Below are 27,942 nucleotides of genomic sequence, written 5' to 3' on the forward strand. Positions count from 1 at the left end.
GGGTATTTCTGTAAATAGGAAGCCAACATTTAAGTTCCAGAAACACACCCAAAAGACCAGAATATCAGCGTGTACGCATGTAAGCGTCCACATTCGCAGGGACCTGCTAATATTCCATCTCTGTGACCGTGCGTAGCGTGAAGATGGACATCTGGATAGAGCTGGGTGGGGCACAGTGACATCCGTTAATCGTTGAATACTGTAATCTGGTGTTTTCCAGTAATCTAGGCTGGAACATAAATACCAGGGCTGGTGTAAGTGGTAACCCCTAAATTTAAGGCAGATAGTTTATCTTTTCTTCTCATATTCTCCAAAGGAAAGTAACACTGAATTTATAACAGGCTCCAAATAGTCGCCCTTTACAGATCTGCCCTCTGTACACTCAAGATGTACATCTCTATATATAAAAGGCACCTCCAACGTTCTAATTGAAGCCTCCAACCGGAAACTTGAGGTGGCATAGATATCCGGTTTAGCAAGTACACAAAGGAAAAGAGAGTTGCAAGTAAAGCAATTAACTCCTCCCACAGTCTTGCCCTGGGTGATTAACAAGGTCAGCTGGGGTGCACAGGGAGGGGGGGGAGGGAGACCCTGGAACTGGGAGGGAGGAGGGAGTGATGGGCCCCTGGCACACACTCTGATTCTCATACATACACCAGGGGCGTAGCTACGGGTGGGCCCAGGCCCACCCATTCTTGGCTCAGGCCCACCCAGTCCTAGTCTGCGAGCCAATTGCAGCTCTGATGTTATTTTTTTCTTACCCGCAGCGGCGAACAGGCGGCCCTAAAAGCAGCAAGCAGCCAGGCTCGTCGACTCTATCCTTCCTTCGCTTCCTGCCCTCTCAGCGTCCTGCCCGCTCAAAAGGAAATGACATCAGAGGAAGGCGGGACGCACGCAGAGAGGGCAGGAAGCGAAGGAAGGACGGAGTCGATGAGCCTGGTTGCTTGCTGCTTTTAGGGCCGCCCTTTCGCCGCTGCGACTTGGGGAGTGGAGTGGAAGTGAGCCAGCAGCCTATCTATTCCACTCCCCCGCGCAGCCGTCGCCGTTCAGGCAAGTTAAAGCAGGCAAACCTGTGAGCTGCTGCAAGCTGCATCCACGTTGTCGTTCTTTATTGAGACAAATGGGAGATGCTGTGAAGGGGGAGGGAGATGCTGGATAGAATGGGGAAGGGGATGGATAGAAACAGGATGGGCAGGGGAGAGAGGAGAATTGCTGGACAACAGGGATTGCTAGAGGGGACAGGGGAGAGAGGAAATTTGCTGAAGATGGATGGAGGAGAAGGCAGGGGAATGGAGAGTTGCTGGACATTGAGTGGAGGGCAGGGGAAGGAGGAGAATTGCTGGGCATGCATGGATGGAGGGGAAAGGGGAAAGGAAATTTGCTGGAGATGGATGGAGGAGAAGGCAGGGGAATGGAGAGTTGCTGGACATGGCGGAGGGCAGGGGAAGGAGGAGAATTGCTGGGCATGGATGGAGGGGAAAGGGGAGAGAGGAAATTTGCTGGATATGGGTGGATGGAGGAGAGGGCAGGAAAGAATGGAGAGTTGCTGGACATGGATGGATGGAGGGGAGGGCAGGGGAAAGGAAAGAGGAGACTTGTTGAATATGGATGGATGAATGGAGGGGGCAGGGAACAGAGGACATTTGCTGGATATGGGTGGATGGAGGAGAGGGCAGGGGAGAATGGAGAGTTGCTGGATGGAGGGAGGGGAGAGAAGTCAGGGAGGAGATGCGCATGGATGGAGGGGAGGGAAGAGAGAAGAAATGCTGGACGTGGATGGAGTGGAGGGCAGGGAAGAGAGGAAAATGTTGGACAAGGATGGAGGGAAGGAAAGACAAAGGAAGTAGATGCACATGGATGGAGGGGAGGGAAGATAGGAGAAATGCTGGACATGGATGGAGGGGAAACTGCTGAGTTGAGGAAGGATAGGGACAGGGCTACAAATGGTAGACAGGACACATAAGGACACAAGAGGATGGTGGACATGGTGAGAGAAAAAATATCAGATGGAAAGAAGACACTGCATGAAACAGAAGACACTGGGACCAAAGCGAATAGATCAGACAACAAAGGTAGAAAACAGTATTTTATTCAGAATTTATTAATTGGAATATGTCAGCTTTTGGAAATGTGCATCTGTGATATTTTGCATGTAAGTTTCAATTTTTCTGGTATTGCTGCATGCTGAGTCTGACTTCTTGAGTTAACTTTCCAGTTCAGTATTTTGCCTTCATATTTTTTTATTTCTAGTTCCTTGTGTCATGTCTGTTGTGTCATGTGTTTTTCATGTGTGATCAAGGTGCAGTATTCTGCTAGCGTGTAGTATTTGCAGCCCTTTTTGTTTTGCTTTTTTTTTCACGAGGTAGTGTATTGGTGTTTTAGAGCCTGGTGTAATTACAGTTCTGCCTTTTCAAGCATAAGGTTGTAGCTCGTCCTGTCCTTGGAATTAGTGCTGTTATGGTTTTAAACATATGAGTGTGTTTTTGCACAAGTTTGTGTATAGCATTTTGCAGTGGAGAGATTGTGGGATAATGTAATTATATTTAAAAATATCAAATTTTCCATTAAGTATGTATGTGGTTATACTGATGCAGGACAGCTGTTGGGCAGACTACTTAGAAATTCATCATCAAGTGAATTCTAAGGCATTATTTTGTAGGATCCCAAGAGACACTGCTCATACTTATATAGACAGTGCGTGCCCACACATATTAGCTCTGGGCCCACCCAAAATCTCAGGTCTGGCTACGCCACTGACATACACTATCACTGTCACAGACACACTCGCACGTAGTCACTCTCTCTCTGTCACACACACACACACACACACTCTCGCACATTCCCTCTCTCACACAGTCAATCTCACACACACTCTCGCACATTCCCTCTCTCTCACACAGTTAATCTCACACACACTCTCTCAAACATACACACTCCGAGGAAAACCTTGCTAGCGCCCGTTTCATTTCTCAGAAACGGCCCTTTTTTACTAGTAAGTACGTAAGTATTGCCATATTGGGAAAGACCAAAGGTCCATCGAGCCCAGCATCCTGTTTCCAACAGTGGCCAATCCAGGTCACAAATACCTGGCAAGATCCCAAAAAAGTACAAAACATTTTATACTGCTTATCCCAGAAACAGTGGATTTTCCCCAAGTCCATTTAATAACGGTCTATGGACTTTTCCTTTAGGAAGCTGTCCAAACCTTTTTAAAACTTCGCTAAGCCCCCTCTGAAGGGACACCACCTTGTAGTGGTGGAGGGGCTTCCGTGTTTCAATGACTGAGGGGGCTATGCTGAAGGGTTACCCATATCAGACAGGCCTCTGAGGAAAAACCAGACAAAGAGTGTCCCAAACTAGGGAGAGTGGAAAGATGGCGACCTGAAGCTCATACGCTCAACGGCCCAGCTGTCTTTGTTTACTTGAAATTTCCTCTCTGCATTTGCAGTTACCTTAACTGAGAGGAGGGGGACAATGGGGGGTCAGCCGCCGATGACCAGCGTTTTGTCCCCTGTGCAGCAAGCGTGGGACTGCTGTGCGACGAGCTGCCCACAGATGATTGGGTTGATGAGTCCTTTGATTAGCGCTGGCGAAGGAGAGTCGATGCTCTTGGACCTGGAAACAACTTCATCGCTCTCGAGTCATTTAACCACCATGTCCAAAGGAGTGGAGGAGTGAGTTAGGAGTGTATGCTGAAACGAAAGTCGTTTACAACTGAACCCGTGTCGGCGGTGCCACTCCTAAACCCCTAAGAGCTATCAGCTTGGAGTTTTTGGCTCCCGTGGAGGTTACATTGAATATCATCTGGAAGGCGCTCCAGGACCTAACGGTGGCAGTAAATAATTTTGCTTCAGATATAATCTTATTAGTGAGCCACATGGATAACCTAATCGAATCCTTTGAGAATGAAAAAATTGTTACAGCAAATGAAGTTAAGATTTTGAAAATGATAATAGACCAGAAAAATCTGAACAAAATGAATATTAATACAGATGATTAATATCGAGATTGTTGTTTTCCCAGAGTTCCGGGTATGACTCCTAAAGTTTTTTCCTCTGAAATGATTCCTCTTAGTATATTAATTCAAAAGGAGTGAAGCCTGTGAAACTGGGATTACTTTAATCAGTGGGAATTGGATCAGAGATTCAAGTGTTTGTATTGTTAAATAATTTCTGGTTTTAAAAGGGGGGAAAAAAAGAAATCAGGTGTGTTATTTCCACTAATATTAGACAATAAGTATGTTTCCAACAAAATTAATTGACTATACACCGTCTTGGGTTTGAAGAAGCCAACCAGACGATCAATGTGGAATAATGATTCAGATAAATAATAACTGGGGATAATCAGGTTAATACCGCGTTTTCTTTGTTTACTGTTTTTTAATTGATCTCCTTGTCTTGTTTCACTCTCCCTATTTATTTTCTGGTCTAAGAAAGAGAAAGATTGTATATAATCCATTTATCTAGTTGAGATTGTTTTCCTCTAATATTGTATTAATGTACAGTCATCTCTGTATTACTGTTTGCAAGTGACCATTGTAAAATGAAAAAATTATAAATAAATGATTTAAACTCCGCTAAGCTAACCGCCTTTACCACATTCTCTGGCAACGAGTTCCAGAGTTTGATTACACGTTGAGTGAAGAAACATTTTCTCCGATTTGTTTTAAATTTACTACATTGTAGCTACATCGCATGCCCCCTAGTCCTAGTATTTTTGGAAAGCGTAAACAGACGCTTCACATCTACCCGTTCAACTCCACTCATTATTTTATAGATCTCTATCATATCTCCCCTCAGCTGCCTTTTCTCCAAGCTTAAAAGCCCTTGTTGCTTTAGCCTTTCCTCAGAGGGAAGTCGTCCCAACATCTTTATCATTTTCGTTGCCCTTCTCTGCACCTTTTCTAATTCCACTGTATCTTTTTTGAGATGCGGCGACCAGAATTGAACACAATATTCAAGGTGCAGTCGCACCATGGAGCGAAGCAAAGGCATTATAACATTCTCATTTTTGTTTTCCATTCCTTTCCTAATAATACCTAACATTCTATTTGCTTTCTTAGCCGCAGCAGCACACTGAGCAGAAGGTTTCAACGTATCATCTACGACGACACCCAGATCCCTTTCTTGGTCCCTGACTCCTAACGTGGAACCTTGCATGACGTAGCTATAATTCGGGTTCCTCTTTCTCACATGTATCACTTTGCAAAATTAATAGATGGGCTGCTAATTTTTTTATATTCTGTTAATCATTTGGGGTTGTTTTATTTATTTATTGGGATTTATTAACCGCCTTTATGGAGAGATTCACCCAAGGCGGTGGTATTCAGCAGGCACAGTTTAACATAAAACTTACAATTTTGTTAACAGCATAAAAAATAGTAAAAGAACCCAGTATAAACATAAATACAATGGATGAGGAAACTTGAAAACAGTAAATTGAAACCTAATAATAGAACTACCGTGAAACAGTATCAAAAATATACACAAATTTAACATCACTGGAATTCAAATACCAGAGATCTAATGTATATTTATTAGGTATATCATTTAGTATTATGCAAACATTGTATTAAAATATTTAACTAACATAAGGGTGAAGAAAAGGCCAGACGAATTTCCTATTTAATATAAAAAGTTTATTCTTAGTTCAGAATTTACTGAATAGCATCAATGGGCTATTTCAGGAAGCATTTCTACACACATGTACAAGTCAGAATGCTTACTACTTCTTTGTTCCACTCTGTTTTTATACCGTTCTTCTTTGGCATCTGACTAATTCTCATACAACATTCCTGTGCAAGTCTCTGAATACCACAACGCTGTTAATCATGTGCAGAACATGCTACATCTGTTTTCCCTTATTGCTCCCCCTTCTTTTTCCCCACAGACTTTCTGGAGCCGTGCCTTTGGCTGATGTTTAATGTCCGACACATTGGAGGTCTTAATGTTGACACAGCTTGCTCTGCATGTTCTTTGAAGCTTTCCACTTCTATTTTTTATGCTTTTATTCAACAAGGGGTATTTTATTCCTATGGGCCCTGCTGCAGATAACTCGAGCAAAGCTTTAATAAACAACCCCCACAGATATGAAGCTTATGATTTTCTACTGTATAGCTTACTATAAAGCATACAGCTAGCAGTCAGCCCACCCTCCACTGATTGAAACAATGCAGGAACCCCCCCCTCCCCAGCCCACTTTGGGCCTGCCCTTCGTGCCTTCTAGCTCCCCTGCACCAATTTCTCTTAGCTAGTCTTCAGCGATCACATGGGGCAGGAGCAATTTCCAGACCCTTCTGCCATGCCTCTGCAGTACTGAAAAATAGTACCAGCAAGGCTGGCTGAAGGGGTTATGGTGGACTGAGACAATTTCTGTTCTTGTGCCCCATCTCTGGGACAGTCTCTTACTATGAGCTGCAGAAAGAAGGGTAAATTTACAGCTGGTGCAGTCACTGACTTAAGTTAAAAGCCAGCGCCGCTGTTTAAGTTAATCCTTATTGCCTTTTCATCCTCCTCAGGACAGTCTAAATGAGTACAATGTGCCCCTCAACCAGCAGATGGAGGAAGTGAGATACTCAGTCAGACCAGTTGCTGTGCTTTTTTAATTATGTACCGGAATTGGTTTTCAAGGGTGATGATGCAGTGGAACTGAAAGAAATCAGGGTGAACCTGGAAGATGTGCGAAGCCAAATTGACAAATTAAAGAGTAGTAAATCACCTGGACCAGATGGCATACATCCAAGGGTACTCAAAGAACTCAAGCATGAAATTGCCAATCTGCTGTTAGTAATATGTAACCTGTCGTTAAAATCATCCGTAGTGCCTGAAGCTTGAAGGGTGGCCAATGAGATGCCGATTTCTAAAAAAGGGTTCTAGGGGTGATCCAGGAAATTATAGACCGGTTATCCTGATGTCGGTGCCGGGCAAAATAGTGGAAACTATTATAAAGAATAAAATTACAGAACATGTAGACAAACAAACATAGTTTAATGGGACAGAGTCAGCATGGGTTCAGCTTAGGGACGTTTTGCCTCACCAATTTGCTTCATTTCTTTGAAGGCGTGAATACACATGTGGATAAAGGTGAGCTGGTTGATGAGGTGTATCTAGATATTCAGAAAGCTTTTGATAAAGTTCCTCATGAGAGACTCCTGAGAAAATTAAAGAGTCATGGGATAGGAGGCAAGGTTCTGGTGTGGATTAGGAATTAGTTATTGGACAGAAAACAGAGGGTAGGGTTAAGTGGTCATTTCTTCCAATGGAGGAGGGTGAACAGTGGAGTGCCGCAGGGATCTGTACTGGGACCGCTACTTCTTGACATATTTATAAATGATACGGAAATCGGAACGATGGGTGAGGTGATCAAATTTGCAGATGATACAAAACTATTGAAGGTTGTTAAAACACACGCGGACTGTGAAATATTGCAGGAAGACCGTAGGAAACTGGAAGACTGGACATCCAAATGGCAGATGAAATTTAATGTGAGAAATGCAAGGTGATGCAAATTGGAAAGAATAATCCGAATCGTAGTTACCTGATGCTAGGGTCCACCTTGGGGGTCAGCACTCAAGAAAAAGATATGGGTGTCATTGTAGATAATGCACCGAGTGGCCTAGTGGTTAGGGTGGTGGACTTTGGTCCTGAGGAACTGAGTTTGATTCCCACTTCAGGCACAGGCAGCTCCTTGTGACTCTGGGCAAGTCACCTAACCCTCCATTGCCCCATGTAAGCCGCATTGAGCCTGCCATGAGTGGGAAAGCACAGGGTACAAATGTAACAAAAATAAAATAGATACTATTGGAGATTCTACATGGAATGTTGCTATTCCACTAGCAACATTCCATGTAGAAGCCTGCGCGGCCACATTGGTGATCTGCAAGGGCCGACTTCTACATGGAATGTTGCTAGTGGAATAGCAACATTCCATGTAGAATCTCAAATAGTAGCAACAGTGGAGGAGTGGCCTAGTGGTTAGGGTGGTGGACTTTGGTCCTGAGGAACTGAGTTCGATTCTCACTTCAGGCACAGGCAGCTCCTTGTGACTCTGGGCAAGTCACAACCCTCCATTGCCCCAGGTACAAATAAGTACCTGTATACAATATGTAAGCCGCATTGAGCCTGCCATGAATGGGAAAGCGCGGGGTACAAATGTAACGACAGCAACAAAAAATCTTGTGTGCAGTGGCGGCCAAAAAAAGCAAATAGGATGCTAGGAATTATTAGGAGAGGGATGGTGAATAAGACTGAGCACACTATAATGCCTTTTATCACTCCATGGTGCGTCCGCACCTTGAGTATTGCATTCAGTTCTGGTCTGCTTATCTCATAAAAGATACAGCGGAATTTGAAAATGTTCAAAGAAGAGCGACCAAAATGATAAATGGAAACGGGACTTGATATACCGCCTTTCTGTGGTTTTTGCAACTACATTCAAAGCGGTTTACATAGTATATTCAGGTACTTATTTGTACCGGGGCAATGGAGGGTTAAGTGACTTGCCCAGAGTCATAAGGAGCTGCAGTGGGAATCAAACTCAGTTCCCCAGGATCAAAGTCCAATGCACTAACCACTAGGCCACTCCTCCTGTCTTATGAGGAAAGGCTAAAGAGGTTAGGGCTTTTCAGGTTGGAAGAAAGATGGATGAGGGGAGATATGATTGAGGTCTACAAAATCCTGAGTGGTGTAAAGCGAGTAGACATAAATCATTTTTTACTCGTTCTAAAAGTACAAAGACTAGGGGACACTCAATAAAGTTACATGGAAATACTTTTAAAACAAATAGGAAGAAATATTTTTACTCGATGAGTAGTTAAGCTCCGGAATGCTTTGCCGAAGGATGTAGTAACAGAGGTTAGCATATCTGGGTTTAAAAAAGTTTTGGACAAGTTCCTGGAGGAAAAGTCCATAATCTTCTATTGAGACAGACATGGGGAAGCAACTGCTTGCCCTGGCATTGGCAGCATGGAATGTTGCCACAATTTGGGTTTCTGTCAGGTACTTGTGACCTGGTTTGTTCACTGTTGGAAACAGGATACTGGGCTAGATGGACCATTGGTCTGACCCAGTATCAGGGGCATTTTTAAAAGGGAAGGACGCCCATCTTTCGACATAAATTGGGAGATGGGCGTCCTTCTCTCAGGGGTGCCTAAATCGGCATAATCGAAAGCCGATTTTGGGCTTCCTCAACTGCTTTCCGTCGCAGGGATGACCAAAGTTCCCAGGGGCGTATCAGCAGCGTACCAAAGGCGGGACGGGGGAGTGCTTAGGAGATGGGCGCCCTCGGCCAATAATGGAAAAAAGAAGGATGTCCCTGACGAGCATTTGGCCAACCTTACTTGGTCCATTTTGTTTCACAACCAAGCCTCGAAAAGGTGCCCGAAATGACCAGATGACAACTGGAGGGAATCGGGGATGACCTTCCCTTACTCCCCCAGTGGTCACCAACCCCCTCCCACCCCCCAAAAAAAATTAAATAACATTTTTTTCCAGCCTCTATGCCAGCCTCAAATGTCATACCCAGCTCCATCACAGGAGTATGCAGGTCCCTGGAGCAGTTGTTAGTGGGTGCAGTGCACTTTAGGCAGGCAGACCCAGGCCCATCCCCCCCCCACTTGTTATACTTGTGGTGGTAAATGTGAGCCCTCCAAAACCCACCAGAAACCCACTGTACCCACATCTAGGTGTCCCCCTTCATCCCTAAGGTCTATGATAGTGGTGTACAGTTGTGGCGAGTGGGTTTTGGGGGGGCTCAGCACAGAAGGTAAGGGAGCTATGCTCCTGGGAGCAATTTGTGAAGTCCACTGCAGTGCCCCCTAGGGTGCCCAGTTGGTGTCCTGGCATGTCAGGGGGACCAGTGCACTAAGAATGCTGGCTCCTCCCACGACCAAATGCCTTGGATTTGGTCGTTTTTGAGATGGGCGTCCTCGGTTTCCATTATCGCCGAAAACCGAGGTCACCCATCTCTAAGGTCGATGATCTCAACATTTAGGTCGACCATAAGTACATAAGTACATAAGTAGTGCCATACTGGGAAAGACCAAAGGTCCATCTAGCCCAGCATCCTGTCACCGACAGTGGCCAATCCAGGTCAAGGGCACCTGGCACGCTCCCCAAACGTAAAAACATTCCAGACAAGTTATACCTAAAAATGAGGAATTTTTCCAGTCCATTTAATAGCGGTCTATGGACTTGTCCTTTAGGAATCTATCTAACCCCTTTTTAAACTCCGTCAAGCTAACCGCCCGTACCACGTTCTCCGGCAATGAATTCCAGAGTCTAATTACACGTTGGGTGAAGAAAAATTTTCTCCGATTCGTTTTAAATTTACCACACTGTAGCTTCAACTCATGCCCTCTAGTCCTAGTATTTTTGGATAGTGTGAACAGTCGCTTCACATCCACCCGATCCATTCCACTCATTATTTTATACACTTCTATCATATCTCCCCTCAGCCGTCTCTTCTCCAAGCTGAAAAGCCCTAGCCTTCTCAGCCTCTCTTCATAGGAAAGTCGTCCCATCCCCACTATCATTTTCGTCGCCCTTCGCTGTACCTTTTCCAATTCTACTATATCTTTTTTGAGATACGGAGACCAGTACTGAACACAATACTCCAGGTGCGGTCGCACCATGGAGCGATACAACGGCATTATAACATCCGCACACCTGGACTCCATACCCTTCTTAATAACACCCAACATTCTATTCGCTTTCCTAGCCGCAGCAGCACACTGAGCAGAAGGTTTCAGCGTATCATCGACGACGACACCCAGATCCCTTTCTTGATCCGTAACTCCTAACGCGGAACCTTGCAAGACGTAGCTATAATTCGGGTTCCTCTTACCCACATGCATCACTTTGCACTTGTCAACATTGAACTTCATCTGCCACTTGCACGCCCATTCTCCCAGTCTCGCAAGGTCCTCCTGTAATCGTTCACATTCCTCCTGCGACTTGACGACCCTGAATAATTTTGTGTCATCGGCGAATTTAATTACCTCACTAGTTATTCCCATCTCTAGGTCATTTATAAATACATTAAAAAGCAACGGACCCAGCACAGACCCCTGCGGGACCCCACTAACTACCCTCCTCCACTGAGAATACTGGCCACGCAATCCTACTCTCTGCTTCCTATCTTTCAACCAGTTCTTAATCCATAATAATACCCTACCTCCGATTCCATGACTCTGCAATTTCTTCAGGAGTCTTTCGTGCGGCACTTTGTCAAACGCCTTCTGAAAATCCAGATATACAATATCAACCGGCTCCCCATTGTCCACATGTTTGCTTACCCCCTCAAAAAAATGCATTAGATTGGTGAGGCAAGACTTCCCTTCACTAAATCCGTGCTGACTTTGTCTCATCAGTCCATGTTTTTGTATATGCTCTGCAATTTTATTCTTAATAATAGCCTCCACCATCTTGCCCGGCACCGACGTCAGACTCACCGGTCTATAATTTCCCGGATCTCCTCTGGAACCTTTCTTAAAAATCGGAGTAACATTGGCTACCCTCCAGTCTTCCGGTATTACACTCGATTTTAGGGACAGATTGCATATTTCTAACAGTAGCTCCGCAAGTTCATTTTTTAGTTCTATTAATACTCTGGGATGAATACCATCAGGTCCCGGTGATTTACTACTCTTCAGCTTGCTGAACTGACCCATTACATCCTCCAAGGTTACAGAGAATTTGTTTAGTTTCTCCGACTCCCCCGCTTCAAATATTCTTTCCGGCACCGGTGTCCCCCCCAAATCCTCCTCGGTGAAGACCGAAGCAAAGAATTCATTTAATTTCTCCGCTACGGCTTTGTCCTCCTTGATCGCCCCTTTAACACCATTTTCGTCCAGCGGCCCAACCGACTCTTTGGCCGGTTTCCTGCTTTTAATGTATCTAAAAAAGTTTTTACTATGTATTTTTGCTTCCAACGCTAATTTCTTCTCAAAGTCCTTTTTTGCCCTCCTTATCTCCGCTTTGCATTTGGCTTGGCATTCCTTATGATCTATCCTGTTACTTTCAGTTGGTTCTCTTCTCCACTTTCTGAAGGATTGTTTTTTGGCTCTAATGATTTCCTTTATCTTACTGTTTAGCCACGCCGGCTGACGTTTAGTCTTTTTTCCCTTTTTTCTAATACGTGGAATATATTTGTCCTGAACCTCCAGGATGGTGTTTTTAAACAGCATCCACGCCTGATGCAAGTTTTTTACTCTGCGAGCTGCTCCTTTCAGTCTTTTTTTTCACCATTTTTCTCATTTTGTCGTAATCACCTTTTCTATAGTTAAACGCTAGCGTACTTGATTTCCTAGTTTCACTTCCTTCAATGCCAATATCAAAACCGATCATATTATGATCACTGTTATCAAGCGGCCCTCGTATCGTTACCCCCTGCACTAGATCATGAGCACCACTAAGGACTAAGTCTAGTATTTTTCCTTCTCTTGTCGGCTCCTGAACTAGCTGTTCCATGAAGCTGTCCTTGATTTCATCAAGAAATCCTATGTCCCTTGCGTGTACAGATGTTACATTAACCCAGTCTATATGCGGGTAATTGAAATCCCCCATTATTATTGTGTTGCCCAGTTTGTTTGCGTCCCTGATTTCCATCTCTTAGGTCAACCTAAATGTTGAGATTTTGGCGTCCCCGACCGTATTATCGAAATGAAAGATGGACGCCCATCTTGTTTCGATAATACGGTCGGGGACGCCCCTTTACGGAGCCGTCCTTAGAGATGGGCGCCCTCCATGACTGAACTCAATTATGCTCACATAGCAACACTTTGGAGACAAACCTGTCTACTACCCTGCTTTCCGATCATTTTGAAAGCTCGTGTATTTTCACTTTGAGGTCAAACCTCAGACCCTTCTCACTGGGAAGTGCAATACAAATTTGCTCTCCGACTTTATGTGGCTCCCGGGCAGGCCCTTTCCTACACAGGTTCTTGCCTGAAATATGGTTCCATTGGAGTTCCTTTGGGCCATATGTTTTGGACTTGCCCGGTGGTTGTCGCATTTTGGTGGATGCTTTTGCAAAAAGGTTTCCCATCTCTGGAACTCTGGTTGGCATATGACCCACTTTTGCTTTTTGGACGCCCTCCGTTGACTTCTCATATGCCATGGGGAACGAAAGGCTTTGTGTCATAGTCTACACTTATAGCCAAGAAATCTATCTTACTGGATGGGCTTTCACACTGGGGACTCCTCTCTGCAATAGTGGTTCACACACATGATTGTGCTTCCACGCATGGAGAGACTTGAGGTCCAAGATATTTCCTCGCCCGCGGGAGTCCACTTCAAAGACTCTGGACCCCTTTTTGGAATACACTGTCTCTTGCAGCACGCAGTTGACTGACTACTAAACCTCTAACCATGTTATTGGTTGCTTCAGGAAGGGAATGGTGGGGAGGGAGGAGGGGATGTATGTTTCTGCTGTAATACCGATTGTTGACCCATTTGGATTGTTATAGCTAATATTCAGACAAAAATGTTCTGAAACATAAGTGGCCTTGTGGGCACGGAGAAGTTTTCTTTTTCATAGTTGCAGTTTCTCGAGATCTTTAAGAATCCAGTCTACAATTCCAAAGCTGAATGGCTTGTATCTTGTTCCATTACATTAATGCACTTTTCAGTATCAGTTTTAATCACCTGTAATATTTTATACTTTTCTTTCAGTAATTTATAATTGATTACTACTCCTTTCTCCTGTATAGAAAAGGTTTTGCCTGGGCTTATATCTGGGAAGATTTTTGTTGGTTTTTTTTTTTTGTCTCTGTCTATGGGAAGGGCTCTGGAAGTAGTGTAATGTTTTTATGTAATCTATACTCGTGAGTGCTGTCAAAGTGTTTTGTGTTTGTATATTGAAACTGCATTCGAAAAGCTTTTCTAGAAGCAAGATATAAACGTCAAATGAAATTAAACATGAGGCTGACAGAGGGTGAAACAACAGCAGAAACAGAGGGGGTGGAGAGAGTTGATCTGGTAGAAGAGGCTGAAAGCGGGATTTAGGAAAGTCAGGTCAGGGCTGAAAGCAGGGAAGCTTGGGGAGAGTCAGGTTGGCACTGGATAAAGATTTGTGATTACTAAAAAATATATTTAATGCCTCTTTTTATATCCAGCAGAAAATGAGGTGACAGAGGAAGAAGTGAGGAAGACAAACAGAGAAGAACATCCTTTAAAGTGGAAACTGCACCCAAGACATGTTAGTGTTTCCCAAGGGACAGAGAGGGGAGAATCTGGCAGAAGTCGGCAGGAATCACAGAGGAAGCAGAGAGACCGTGCAGGAGACTCGCCAGATGGAGTCACTGAGTATGAAAGAAGTGACAGAGAGCTCACAAACATCCCTGAGCGTCAGAGACACCCGAGAGCAGACATACCCTCCCGAAATAATAACAGTGAGCAAACAACCTCTAACTTCCATCACAGAGAGGGGAAACGGAGGGAATTTCTTGGAACAGAGAGGACAGACCCCTTAGAAGGGTTTTCTAGGTCTCATGAATGCACTGAATGTGGAAGAGGCTTCCTGTCTAAGGATTCACTCACAGGTCACCTGAAAACACACACAGCAGCAGCAACAACAACAAAAACATCTGGAGACGTTACCCCTGAAAGCTCTTTGGTCTCTTTTTCATGTGCTGAATGTGGTAAATGTTTCAATAATAACCTTTCCCTAAGAACACATCTGAAAATCCACACAGGTGAGAGACCATTTAAATGCACTGAATGTGGAAAAGGCTTTCTTTGGAAATCAGAACTGGTAGAACATTCTAGAATCCACACTGGAGAAAAACATTTTCCATGTACTGAATGTGGTAAATGTTTCAATCAAAGGGATACCCTGGAAATGCACCAGAAACTTCACACGGATGAGATGCCATTTCAATGTACTGAATGTGGGAAATGTTTCACTCGGAAGAATTCCCTGAAAGTGCACCAGAAACTTCACACGGGTGAGATGCCATTTCAATGTACCGAATGTGGAAAATGTTTCAGTCGGAAGGATTCCCTGCAAATGCACCAGAAAATCCACACAGGTGAAAGATCATTCCAATGTACTGAATGTGGAAAAGGTTTTATTTCGAAATCAAAACTAATGGAACATTTTAGAATCCACACTGGAGAAAAACGTTTTTCATGTACCAAATGTGGGAAGTGTTTCAGTCAGAAGCATTCCCTGACAACTCACCAGAAAATCCACACGGGTGAGAGACCATTTCAATGTACTGAATGTGGAAAGAGCTTTGCTTTGAAATCAAGACTGAGGAAACATTTTAGAATCCACACTGGAGAAAAACGCTTTTCATGTAACGAATGTGGAAAGTGTTTCAGTCAGAAGGATTCTCTGAGAAATCACCAGAAAAAACACACAGGTACGATGCCATTTCAATGTGAGAAACTAGATTTAAAAAAAAAATTCTGAAAACTAGTGTTGGGAGACATTGGCCTGTCAGAGAAACCCTTTCTGTATCCTGAATGTTGGAAGCAGTTTGTTGGACACACAGAATTAGTTAGACATAAAAGAACCTGCATTGGAGAGAGAGAGTTTCTACTACTACTACTACTACTTAACATTTCTAAAGCGCTACTAGGGTTACGCAGCGCTGTACAATTTAACATGGAAAGACAGTCCCTGCTCGAAGAGCTTACAATCTAAAAGACAAATGTACAGTTAATCTGAAAGGTCAGACAGATTGGGGCAACCTATGTGTTCGAAGGTTAGGTTCCGAAAGCAGCATTGAAGAGGTGAGCTTTAAGCAAGGATTTGAAGATGGGTAGGGAGGGGGCTTGGCGTAGGGATTCAGGAAGACTGTTCCAGGCATAGGGTGAGGCAAGGCAAAATGAGCGGAGCCTGGAGTTGGCAGTGGTGGAGAAGGGTACTGAGAGGAGCGATTTGTCGTGTGAGCGGAGGTTACGGGCAGGAACGTAGGGGGAGACGAGGGTAGAGAGGTAGTGAGGAGCAGCAGACCGGGTGCATTTGTAAGTAAGGAGGAGAAGCTTGAATTGGATGCGGTATCTGATCGGAAGCCAGTGAAGTGACTTGAGGAGAGGGGTGATATGAGTATATCGGTTCCACGCACAGAATGCCATAAAAAATTTGCAAGAAAGGAAGGCCAAGAAAATCACCTGAGAAGTAACACAGGTGAGAAACCTTTTCTATGCACCTGTCTCCGATGCTGATCCTTCTGTTTGTTTTTCCTCCGTTTCTCTTATGTACCATTTTATCACCCTATAGCTAGATTTTATTTCTCCTTTTTCCACCAGTCCTTCTGCTTCTTCTGCTTACCTTCCTAGTCATCCCAGTTTCACATGTGGATAACTTGAGGAAGAAGTTAGCGAAGCTAGAGGAATGATCTGGGATTTAATGCTAAAAAATGCGCAGTCATGCATTTGAGCTGCAACATCCCTAGGGGATGGTGGGTTCAGTTTGGGGAGGTGGGGGGAGGGTGAAGACGTTTTGTGCATGAAAGAGGAGCGGGGCTTGGGTATGATCGTATGTGATGATCTTAAAATGGCCAGACAGGTAGAAAAGGCGACGGTGAAAGTTAGAAGGCTGCTTGGATGCATAAGGAGAGGAATGGCCAGTAGGAAAAAGGAGGAAATGATGCCCCTGTATAAGACTCTAGTGAGACTTCATTTAGAATATCGTGTACAATTCTAGAGACCACACCTTCAAAAAGGTATGAACTAGATAGAGTCGTTACGGAGTGCAGTTATTAAAATGGTAAGTGGTCTTGACTATAGGTCATATGGTGACAGACTTATAGATCTCAATATGTATACTTTGGAAGAAAGCTCCAATAAATATTTCTCTCCAATAAAGAATTACTGTTGGATCCGTCATATACGCATGCTTCAACCATTAGGCTAAATTATTTGAGCCAAGCAAGAATAAGGATGACCATGTAGTCGTCATTGATCCTTTGCCTATATATATTTTTTTCATTTTCTTCCCAATATCTATATATATAAAACTCACCCTCAATGTTCTATTTGCACTGACGTCACTGAAGCCAGGTTCGAAAGTTCAAAGTTTGAAGCCACACAAAATCACAGTCTGTGGGCCCTGCCCTCGCGTCAAACGTTATGACGTTGAGGGTGGAGCACACGTTACTCTATCGGTTCCTACTGCAGGGACATTCACATGACGCTGAAATCTTCTGTTTCGGCAGGTCAGTGGGGTGGGGGTGGGGGGCCTTCGGAGAGGGGGGAGCGCCGGCAGCGACGACATCGGTGGGGGTGGAAGGGGGTGCACTGGCAACACACGCATCGGGGGGAACGGAACGGTCACGGACGCTGGGGGGCGTGCCAAAAGGGCCAGGGTCACAGCACATTCGCACGGAGGCTGCAGGGGGGCCGACGACACACAGAGACACAAAGGGATGGAGGGGAGCCTTGCTAGCGCCCGTTTCATTGCGATTTGAAACGGGACTTCACGAGTGTAATATATTTCAAGTACTTATCTTTACTTCTTAAATCCTTAATTATGGGATGCAAGTAAAATCATAGGAGACACATCAAACCGACATGAATTCGTGTTTCGCCGATGGCTGTTTCAAGGTCAGTCTCCATATAGGTTCTCATTCACTGCAGTTTTTCTTAGTGCAACCGCACCTTGAATATTGTGTGTAATTCTGGTCACAGCATCTCAAAAAGGATATAGCAGAATTAAAAGAGATGGATATGAGAAAATCCTCTGTTCAATTCTAGGATAAGCTCTTCGGAGCTTGCCAGGTACTTGGCGCTAGATTGGCCACTGTTGGAAACAAGATACTAGGTTTGATGAACCATCAGTCTACCTAGTATGACGATGCTTATGTTCTTGTGTTAAGTGCCACCTGCTCTGGTCAAAGCCAGAAGGATGCTTGGGTGCATAAAAAGAGGGATGACCAGCAGGAAAAAAGAGGTGATGGTGCCCTTGTATAAGTCTCTGGTGAGACCCCATTTAGAGTACTGTGTGCAGTTCTGGAGACTGCACCTATGAAAAGATATAAACAGGATGGAGTCGGTCCAGAGGGCAGCTACCAAATTGGTAAGCGGTCTTGAACACAAAAATTACAGGGACAGGCTTAGGTACCTCAACATGTATACGCTGGAAGAGAGGAGGGAGAGAGGAGACATGATAGAAACGCTTAAATATCTCAAGGGCATTAATGTACAGGAAGTGAACCTTTTTCAAATGAAGGAAAGCTCTGGAACGTGGGGGCATATGACGAAGTTAAGAGGGAATAGGCTTAGGAGTAATCTAAGAAAGTATTATTTCATGGAAAGGGTGGTGGAAGCGTGGAATGGCCTCCAAGTGGAGATTGTGGAGTCGAGGACTGTGTTAGAATTTTGAACTGCATGGGATAAGTACGTGGGATCTGTTACGAAAAGGAAGAGTTGGGGGTTACAGAGGATGGGCAGACTGGATGGGCCATTTGGCCTTTATCTGCTGTCATCTATATAACAATTTGTACCTCAAGGTTCTCTGGCTGGCTGTCTGGGTTCATAACATGTTGGTGACGTCAACTCACCTCCAGCGTTCCCTTCCCTCTTATTGTCCCGCCCTCGCGTAGAGACGAAATGACATCAGAGGAGGGTGAGACACTGAGAGAGAACGCTGGAGGCGACGCAAGCCCAGCCTGCCTGCTGCCACTTAGATGGAGGGGAGGACAGAATCGCAGGGCAGAGGAGAATCGATGGACATGGATGAGATGGGAGGAGAGGAGAGAATCGCGGGACACGGATGGGAGGGCAGGGCAGAGGAGAATCGCTGGGGAGGGCAGAATGGCGGGACACGGATGGGAAGGCACAGGACAATTGCTGGACATGGAGGGGAGGCTAGAATCCTGGGATATGGAGGGGAGGGCAGGGAAGAAGAGAATCACTGGACATGAAGGGGAGGCCAGAGTTGCGGGACATGGAGGGGAGGGCAGCCATCTGCTCCTGCTGTTCCAGCCCGCCTAATCCTGCTTGCTCCAATCAGCCTGATCTAGCTTCTCCAGCTCCCCCTTGCTCGTTCCAGTCCATCTGCACCAGCTTGCTCCACCCCACCTGATCCAGCTTCTCCTGCTCGTTCCAGTCCATCTACACCAGCTTGTTCCGGCCCGCCTGATCAGCCTCTCCCTGCCTGCTCCAGCTGTTCCAGCCTGTTTGATCGAACTTGTACCAGCCCGCCTGATCCAGCTAGTTCCAGCTCGTCCAACTTGCCTGCTCACTCACTCCCTACCGCTCACTACCTATGGCCCCCATTCACATTCTATTCCTCGCCCTATCCATCCCCAATCTCTTCCCCTTCCCTCCGCTGTCTACCACACGAACTCGCTACCCATCCCCCCCCGTCCTGCTCACTACTGCAATACCCTACCTACCCCTATCCCCCACCACCTCACCATCCCTACTGTCCTCCTCCTCCTTCCTAGCTCTTAACCTCCAACACCTCCTTCCTGCCATGAACCCTTCCCCATACCTCCTCAGCGCATCCCGCCTTCGGCGCCTTCGTCGCCCTACCTCCCCCACCCTTCTCCGCTCTCTCTTGCTCCTTCTCCTGCTATCCGCGGGAGACATCAATCCCAACCCAGGTCCTCCACACATGTCCTCGTCTCATCTATGCAAACGTTCCCGCGATATCTCCAATCTCATCTCCATTCCCCTCCTCCCCCCTTCCTCCCTCCCCTCCTCGTGTGCCCTGTGGAATGCCCACTCAATCTGCAACAAACTTACCTTCACCCATGATCTCTTCATCTCCCATTCCCTCCATCTGCTTGCCCTAACCGAAACCTGGCTCACCCCCGACGACACTGCCTCAGTCGCAGCCCTTTGCCACGGAGGCTACCTTTTCTCCCATTCGCCCTGCACAGTTAGCCGCGGTGGCGGCGTTGGCCTACTACTTTCGCCCTCCTGCAATTTTCAACCCCTCCTCCTTCCACAGTCTCACTGCTTCTCATCCTTCGAAGTCCATTCCATCCGTCTATTCTACCCGCTGCCACTCCGAGTTGCAGTCATCTACCGCCCCCCCTGATAAGTCCCTCCCTTCCTTCCTCACTGACTTCGATGCCTGGCTCTCCGTTTTTCTTGAGCCCTCATCCCCATCCCTCATTCTTGGTGACTTCAACATACATACTGATAACCCATCCGACTCATACGCTTCTCAATTCCTCACCCTAACCTCCTCCTTCAACCTCCAACTGAGCTTCACCACCCCTACTCACAAATCTGGTCACTGTCTTGATCTCGTCCTCTCTTCTACCTGCTCGCCCTCTAATCTCTGCGTCTCTGCTCTTCCCATTTCTGACCATCACCTGATCACATTCACACTTCATCACCTTCCCTCTCAGTCCCGCCCAACACTAACCACTACCTCCAGGAATCTCCAGGCTGTTGACCCCCCCACCTTATCCGCTACTATCTCTGATCTCCTGCTGTCCATCACGTCCTCCGAGTCTGTCGACAAGGCTGTTTCCAATTACAATGCCACTCTCTTCTCCGCCCTAGACACCCTTGTACCGTCTGTTTCCCGTCCCACAAGGCGCACTAATCCCTAGCCCTGGCTTAACCCCTGCACCCGTTACCTTCGCTCCTGCTCCCGATCAGCTGAACACCTATGGAGGAAATCTCGCACCCATGCTGACTTCATTCACTACAAATTCATGCTATCATCCTTCCAGTCCTCCCTATTCCTCGCCAAACAGGATTACTACACTCATTTGACTAATTCCCTCAGCTCTACCGCTCGTCGTCTCTTCGCCACCCTCAACTCCCTCCTCAAAGTGCCTTCCGCTCCCACCCCCCCTCACTCTCTCCTCAATCACTGGCTGACTACTTCCGCGACAAGGTCCAGAAGATCAACCTCGAATTCACCACTAAACCTTCTCCTCCTCTTCATCCTATCACCCACTCCCTCATCCAATCAACCCAGGCCTCCTTCTCCTCTTTTCCTGATATCACCGAAGAGGAAACCACCCATCTTCTCTCCTCCTCGAAATGCACCACCTGTTCCTCAGACCCCATCCCCACCAACTTACTTATCACCATCTCTCCTACTATCACCCCGCCATCTGTCATATCCTCAACCTTTCTCTCTCCACTGCAACTGTCCCTGACACCTTCAAGCATGCTGTTGTCACACCTCTCCTCAAAAAACCTTCACGTGACCCTACCTGTCCCTCCAACTACCACCCCATCTCCCTCCTACCCTTCCTCTCCAAAATACTTGAACGCGCCATTCACAGCCGTTGCATTGATTTTCTCGCCTCTCATACCATCCTCGATCCGCTTCAATCTGGCTTTCGCCCACTTCACTCGACAGAAACGGCACTATCCAAAGTCTGTAATGACCTGTTCCTTGCTAAATCCAAAGGTCATTACTCCATCCTCATTCTCCTCGACCTATCCGCCGCTTTTGTCACTGTCAATCACAACTTACTTCTTGACACACTGTCCTCTTTTGGGTTCCAGGGCTCTGTCCTCTCCTGGTTCTCCTCTTATCTCTCCCATCGTACCTTCAGAGTACACTCTCATGGTTCTTCCTCCACCCCTATCCTGCTCTCTGTTGAAGTCCCTCAGGGTTCTGTCCTTGGACCCCTTCTTTTCTCTATCTACACCTCTTCCCTGGGCTCCCTGATCTCGTCTCATGGCTTCCAGTATCATCTCTATGCTGACGACACCCAGCTTTATCTCTCCACACCTAACATCACTGCAGACACCCAGGCCAAAGTATCGGCCTGCTTATCCGACATTGCTGCCTGGATGTCCAACCGCCACCTGAAACTGAACATGGCCAAGACCGAACTTCTTGTCTTCCCACCCAAACCCACTTCTCCTCTACCTCCACTCTCTATTTCGGTTGATAACACCCTCATCGTCCCCGTCTCTTCTGCCCGCAACCTCGGTGTCATCTTCGACTCCTCCCTCTCCTTCTCTGCGCATATCCAGCAGATAGCCAAGACCTGTCGCTTCTTCCTCTATAGGTAAAAAGTGGGATGTTTGACCACGGAAATACAAATCCTGGAGACAATATCATAAAAACTTCTTTATTGAAAAAAAATTGATAATAAATAATGATGAACGTAAAGTCTCTGAGTGACGTATACACAGATTATGCATATGTGGGATGTTATAATATCACCAAAATATTACACAAAATGGTCATATAAATAAATAATTAATTGTAAGAGGGACTAATTATAGGAAGGACTAAACATTAAAAACATGTAAAAATAGATCATACTATCTTAAAATACATGCATATATGAAGGACAATAGATAAAATATCCATGAGGCATTATATGGAAACCTATATATACTGTGTATACGTCACTTAGAGACTTTACGTTCATCATTATTTATTATCAATTTTTTTATTGTTGTATTTTATTATATGTTGACCTCTTATTGTATATTTATTACTTATTTGAATGTTTTATTTAATTATTTTATTCTGTATAAGTATTTGTTTGAAAGATTTATTTGATTTATGTTTTTATAGACTCCTGATGCAGGCCTGTAGGCCGAAACACAACAGTTGTGTCGAGTCTTTTTTTCAGTAAAGAAGTTTTTATGATATTGTCTCCAGGATTTGTATTTCCATGGTCAAACATCCCACTTTTTACCTATTTCTGTGTTTTCCCGTGGGGCGTTCGAGTTCTCCGCTTGATTGCTTCTTCCTCTATAACATCAGCAAAATCCGCCCTTTCCTCTCTGAGCACACCACCCGAACTCTCATCCACTCTCTCGTTACCTCTCGCCTTGACTACTGCAACCTACTCCTCACTGGTCTCCCACTTAGCCACCTATCCCCCCTTCAGTCCGTTCAGAACTCTGCTGCACGTCTTATCTTCCGCCTGAACCGATACACTCATATCACCCCTCTCCTCAAGTCACTTCATTGGCTTCCGATCAGTTACCGCATTCAATTCAATCTTCTGCTACTAACCTACAAATGTACTCGATCTGCAGCCCCTCCTTACCTCTCAACCCTCATCTCCCCTTATGTTCCTACCCGTAATCTCCGCTCTCAAGACAAATCCCTCCTTTCAGTACCCTTCTCCACCACCGCCAACTCCAGGCTCCGCCCTTTCTGCCTCGCCTCACCCATGGAACAAACTCCCCGAGCCCATACGCCAGGCCCCCTCCCTGCCCATCTTCAAATCTCTGCTTAAAGCCCACCTCTTCAAGGTCGCCTTCGGCACCTAACCTCTACACCTCTACCCAAGAAATCTAGACTGCCCCAACTTGACATTTCGTTCTTTAGATTGTAAGCTCCTTTGAGCAGGGACCGTCCTTTTTGTTTATTTTGTACAGCGCTGCGTAACCCTAGTAGCGCTCTAGAAATGTTAAGTAGTAGTAGTAGTAGAGGAGGATTGCTGGAAATGGAGGGGAGGGAAGAATCGCTGGACATGGAGGGGAGGGCAGGGGAAAGAGGAGAAATCGCTTAGACAAGAGCCTTCCAAGGGCCCATTTCATTTTTGACTAAACGGGCTTTGTTGCACTGGTGGTTTCTATGTTTGTCTGTCTTTGATTAGAGTAAGCTCATTCCCTGCTTAACAATCTCCTACGTGTTTAGTTCACAGTGCTGCTACATCTAGTAGCACTATACAAATGTCACTTGCCTGCCTCAGACCCCTTCTTCCCAGAATCACACCCTTTTTGTAACATGATGCCCCCTTCTCTTACCCTAATATCTACCAGAATCAGCCTCCTTGTCTGCCTTTCCCAGTTCTGCCTTCCGCCTTCTCCATATCCCCTCCCTCCCCCCAAACGTGGTCTAGCATCTCCCCCTCCATCTTTCCTTCCCCTCCCTTATCCAGCCATCCAAGAACCATTCATAAATTCAAGTGTATCTGAAATGGATACAGAAATGGGATTTGTAAATAGCACCCAAGTGTCTTTACATGAGGAACTGCACATGTAACATACCAAAATAACAGTGCTGATATGTGCAAATGTCCACAGTAGCTGTTGAATTTCACACGTGCATACGGTGTGCTGCTCCAAGTCACACTGTTATCTGCATTGTGAACACGCATCTACCCGTGCAATCCTGCTGTTCCAAAAAAAAAAATGATGCTGGTCCTCCACGTTGACACTTTTCACATGGATCTCTTCACATAAACAAAATATCTGTGTCCTTTCTGTGTAAATAGGCCTGAAAGTCTATGACGGTAGCTCTTCCTATATAATAATTCTCACCTCCAATGTTCTGTTTTGCCTGGGACCGTGGCTCCCTCGGAGTTGGTCTGCTAGGCTCTGTAGATCAGAATGACGTCAGTGGCTGCATTATGACGTGATCCCGGGTGAGAGAAAAAAAACCACACAGCTGATCGAATCCCATGAACTGGCACGCCCATAAAAAAAAAGCCTCGTGACTGGCTGCCGCCCTCCCGAACCTGCCATGCTCACCAACCGCCCTCAAAAAAAACACAGAGCTGATCGAATCGCACGAACTGGCACGCCCACAAAAAAAAAAAGCCTCGAGACTGGCTGCCGCCCTCCCGAACATGCTGTGCTCACCAACCACCCTCAAAAACCTCGCAGCTGACGAGACTGCAGCCCTCCCGAATCTGCCGCGCTCACCGAACGCCCTCCCCAACCACCACTGACACAACAGATAAGAAGGAACGAAAAGCCAGATTGCAGCTGGGATTGCACTGTCTACGTTGGCTCACACCTGAGCAACTGTTAACTCCTGCTGCCATGATACAGGCGCCTGACAAGCAGCTCTGAAATGAAAAGGAAGATGATTTGAATCCTAATCCAAAGCTTGTAACTCTACTGGCTATTATCTCCTGATGGGATGATCGCTAAGGTTAAATGCGACGAACGGAAGGAGGGGGGGACGCAATTTTCACGGAAAGGGGGGGGGGCCTGCACCTTGGATGGAAAAGGAGGGGTCATGGAAAGACATGCACATACGCATACTCTGTCATGCAGAGCTACCTTACATTGCCACTCACACAGGAAGGGGGCGGAACATCGAACGGAAAGGGGGGGGACCTGCACCTCAGATGGAAGGAGGGGGTCATGCAGATACACACACACACACACACACACATACTCTGGCACACCGTAGCTCAGTGTCACACACAGACACACTCTCTCTCTCACACACACACACACACACACACACACAGTCTTTCACTCTCTGTGTCTTACTGTCACTGTCACACCCACACTCTCACACACACATACACTCTGTCTCACTGCCCACCCCTGTGGTCCTGCAAGGGCTGCCGGAAGGAGGGAGCAACTGTTTACTCCTGCTGCCATGACACAGGCGCCTGACACGCATGTCCAGCTCATGGACCATGTTCAACATTATACAAACTACACAGTTATTTCTTCTCATTATAGCACTTTTCTAACAACTGTTTGGTTACAAAAAAAAAATGAATATAACCTTGCTAGCACCCATTTCCTTTAAAACAGAAACGGGCCTTTTTTACTAGTTAGATATAATCTATTTCTACGTGTCTCGTGTCTCCTTTGGCTTTGGGAATGCACAGTCTTTGCACATAATGATTCTTATAAATGGCCTTGTGGGCATGGAGAAGTTTCCTTGTTTATACTTGCAGCTTTTCAACATCTTTAAGAGGCCAGTTTACAATTCCACATTTGTATGAGAGTGTAGGAATTTCCAGCAGACTAATGGCATTAAAGCACTTTTCAGTATCTACTACTACTACTATTTAGCATTTCTATAGCGCTACAAGGCGTACGCAGCACTGCACAAACATAGAAGAAAGACAGTCCCTGCTCAAAGAGCTTACAATCTAATAGACAAAAAATAAAGTAAGCAAATCAAATCAATTAATGTGTACAGGAAGGAGGAGAGGAGGGTAGGTGGAGGCGAGTGGTTACAAGTGGTTACAAGTCAAAAGCAATGTTAAAGAGATGGGCTTTCAGTCTAGATTTAAAGGTGGCCAAGGATGGGGCAAGACGTAGGGGCTCAGGAAGTTTATTCCAGGCGTAGGGTGCAGCGAGACAGAAGGCGCGAAGTCTGGAGTTGGCAGTAGTGGAGAAGGGAACAGATAAGTATCAATTTTAATCACCTGTAATATTTTTTGTTTATCTTTTCTCTGAGCAATTTACGCTTCGTGATTGCTACTTCTTTCTCCTGTATAGAAAAGGTTTCATTTGGGCTTATATTTGGGAAGGTTTTAGGTTGTTTTTTTCTCTGTCTGTGGTAAGGGCTTAGATGTTGTACTATGTTTTTATCTTAGCTATGCTCATGAATGCTGTCAAAGGTCTTTTGCGCTTGTATATTGAAACTGCATTGAACGTGTTTTTCTATAAGCAAGATATAAACATCAAATTACATTAAACATGAGGCTGACAGAGGGTGAAACAGCAGTAGAAATGGAGGTGGGAGGGGAGGAGGAGGAAAGTCGATCTGGTAGAAGAGGCTGAAAGCAGGAAAGCTTGGGGAGAGTCAGGCTGGCACTGGATAAAGTCTGATTACTTAAAAAAAATATGTAATGTCTGTTTTTATATCCAGCAGAAAATGAGGTGACAGAGGAAGAAGCGAAGGAGACAAACAGAGAAGGACGTCCTTTAAAATGGAAACTGCACCCAAGACGTGTCAGTATTTCCCAAGGGACAGAGAGGGGAGAATCTGGCAGAAATCGGCAGCAATCACAGAGCGACCCTGCAGGAGACTCACTGAATGGAGTCACCGAGTGTGAGGGAAGTGACAGGGAGCAAACAAACATCCCTGAGCACCAGAGACACCCCAGAGCAGAGATACACGCCCAAAGAAATTGCAGTGAGCAAATGACCTCTGACCTCCATCACAGAGTGGGGAAACGGAGGAAATCTCATGGATCAGAGAAGACCAACCCCTTAGAAGGGCTTTCTAGGTCTCTTCGATGCACTGAATATGGAAGACATTTTTCTTATAAGCATTCACTAACCGCACACCTGAAAACAGCAGCCTCTGGAGACATTACCCCAGAAACATCTTTGATCTCTTGTCTGTGTACTGAATGTGGTCGATCTTTCAGTCATATTAGTAACCTGAGAAGACACCAGAAAATCCACACAGGCGAGAAACCATTTCAGTGCACTGAATGTGGAAAAGGCTTCTTTTTGAAATCGCTACTGGAGGAACACTTTAGAAGCCACACTGGAGAAAAACCCTTTCCGTGTACTGAATGTGGAAAGTGTTTCAGACGGAAGGATTCTCTGAGAAATCACCAGAAAATCCACACGGGTGAGAGACCATTTCAATGCACTGAATATGGGAAATGCTTCAGTCATAAAAATTCCCTGACAACTCACAAGAGAATCCACACAGGTGACAGATCATTTCGATGCACTGAATGTGGAAAAGGCTTTCCTTGTAAATCAAAGGTAGTGGTGCATTTTAGAATCCACACTGGAGAAAAATGCTTTTCATGTATGGAATGTGGGAAATGTTTCAGTCAGAAGAGTTCCCTGACAGCTCACCAGAAAATCCACACAGGTGGCAGATCATTTCAATGCACTGAATGTGGAAAAGGCTTCATTTTGAAATCAAGACTGGTGGAACATTTTCGAATCCACACTGGAGAAAAACCCTTTCAATGTACTGAGTGTGGAAAGTGTTTCAGTCGGAAGGATTCTCTGAGAATTCACAAGAAAAACCACACAGGTGAGATGCCATTTCAACGCGCTGAACGTGAGAAATTAGATTTTTTTCCTGAAAACTAGTGGCCCATCAGAGATCCCTAGCCTTTTAGGAGACATAGCCCTCTGAGTGAAACCTTTTCAGTATACTGAACGTGGGAAACAGTTTGTCAGACACTGGGAATTACTTAAACATCAAAGAACACAGAGAGAAACAGAGTTTCCATGCACAGAATGCCATAAAAATTTTGCAAGAAAAGAAGACCTAGAAAATCACCTGAGAAGTCACACTGAAGAGAAACCTTTTCCAGGCCTCTGACACTGATCCTTCTGTTTCTTGTTTCTTCTCCATTTCTGTTGTCTG

General features: G+C 45.5%; 2 protein-coding genes across 2 annotated transcripts in view; both read left to right on the top strand.

The window, feature by feature from the left end:
* The window catches only part of LOC115460651 (oocyte zinc finger protein XlCOF6-like), a 493,082-nt gene that overhangs the window by 300,461 nt on the left and 164,679 nt on the right, over positions 1-27,942 (top strand). The gene's annotated exons all lie outside the window — the stretch shown is intronic.
* LOC115459982 (oocyte zinc finger protein XlCOF6-like) lies at positions 13,917-27,662 on the top strand. The gene is made up of 3 exons (XM_030189848.1): positions 13,917-13,932; positions 14,117-15,364; positions 26,470-27,662. The coding sequence occupies exons 1-3, from the start codon at positions 13,917-13,919 to the stop codon at positions 27,660-27,662; spliced, it is 2,457 nt and encodes an 818-aa protein (XP_030045708.1).

Source organism: Microcaecilia unicolor, chromosome 1 (genome assembly GCF_901765095.1).
Source record: "Microcaecilia unicolor chromosome 1, aMicUni1.1, whole genome shotgun sequence".
In the NCBI taxonomy this organism is placed as follows: Eukaryota; Metazoa; Chordata; class Amphibia; order Gymnophiona; family Siphonopidae; genus Microcaecilia; species Microcaecilia unicolor.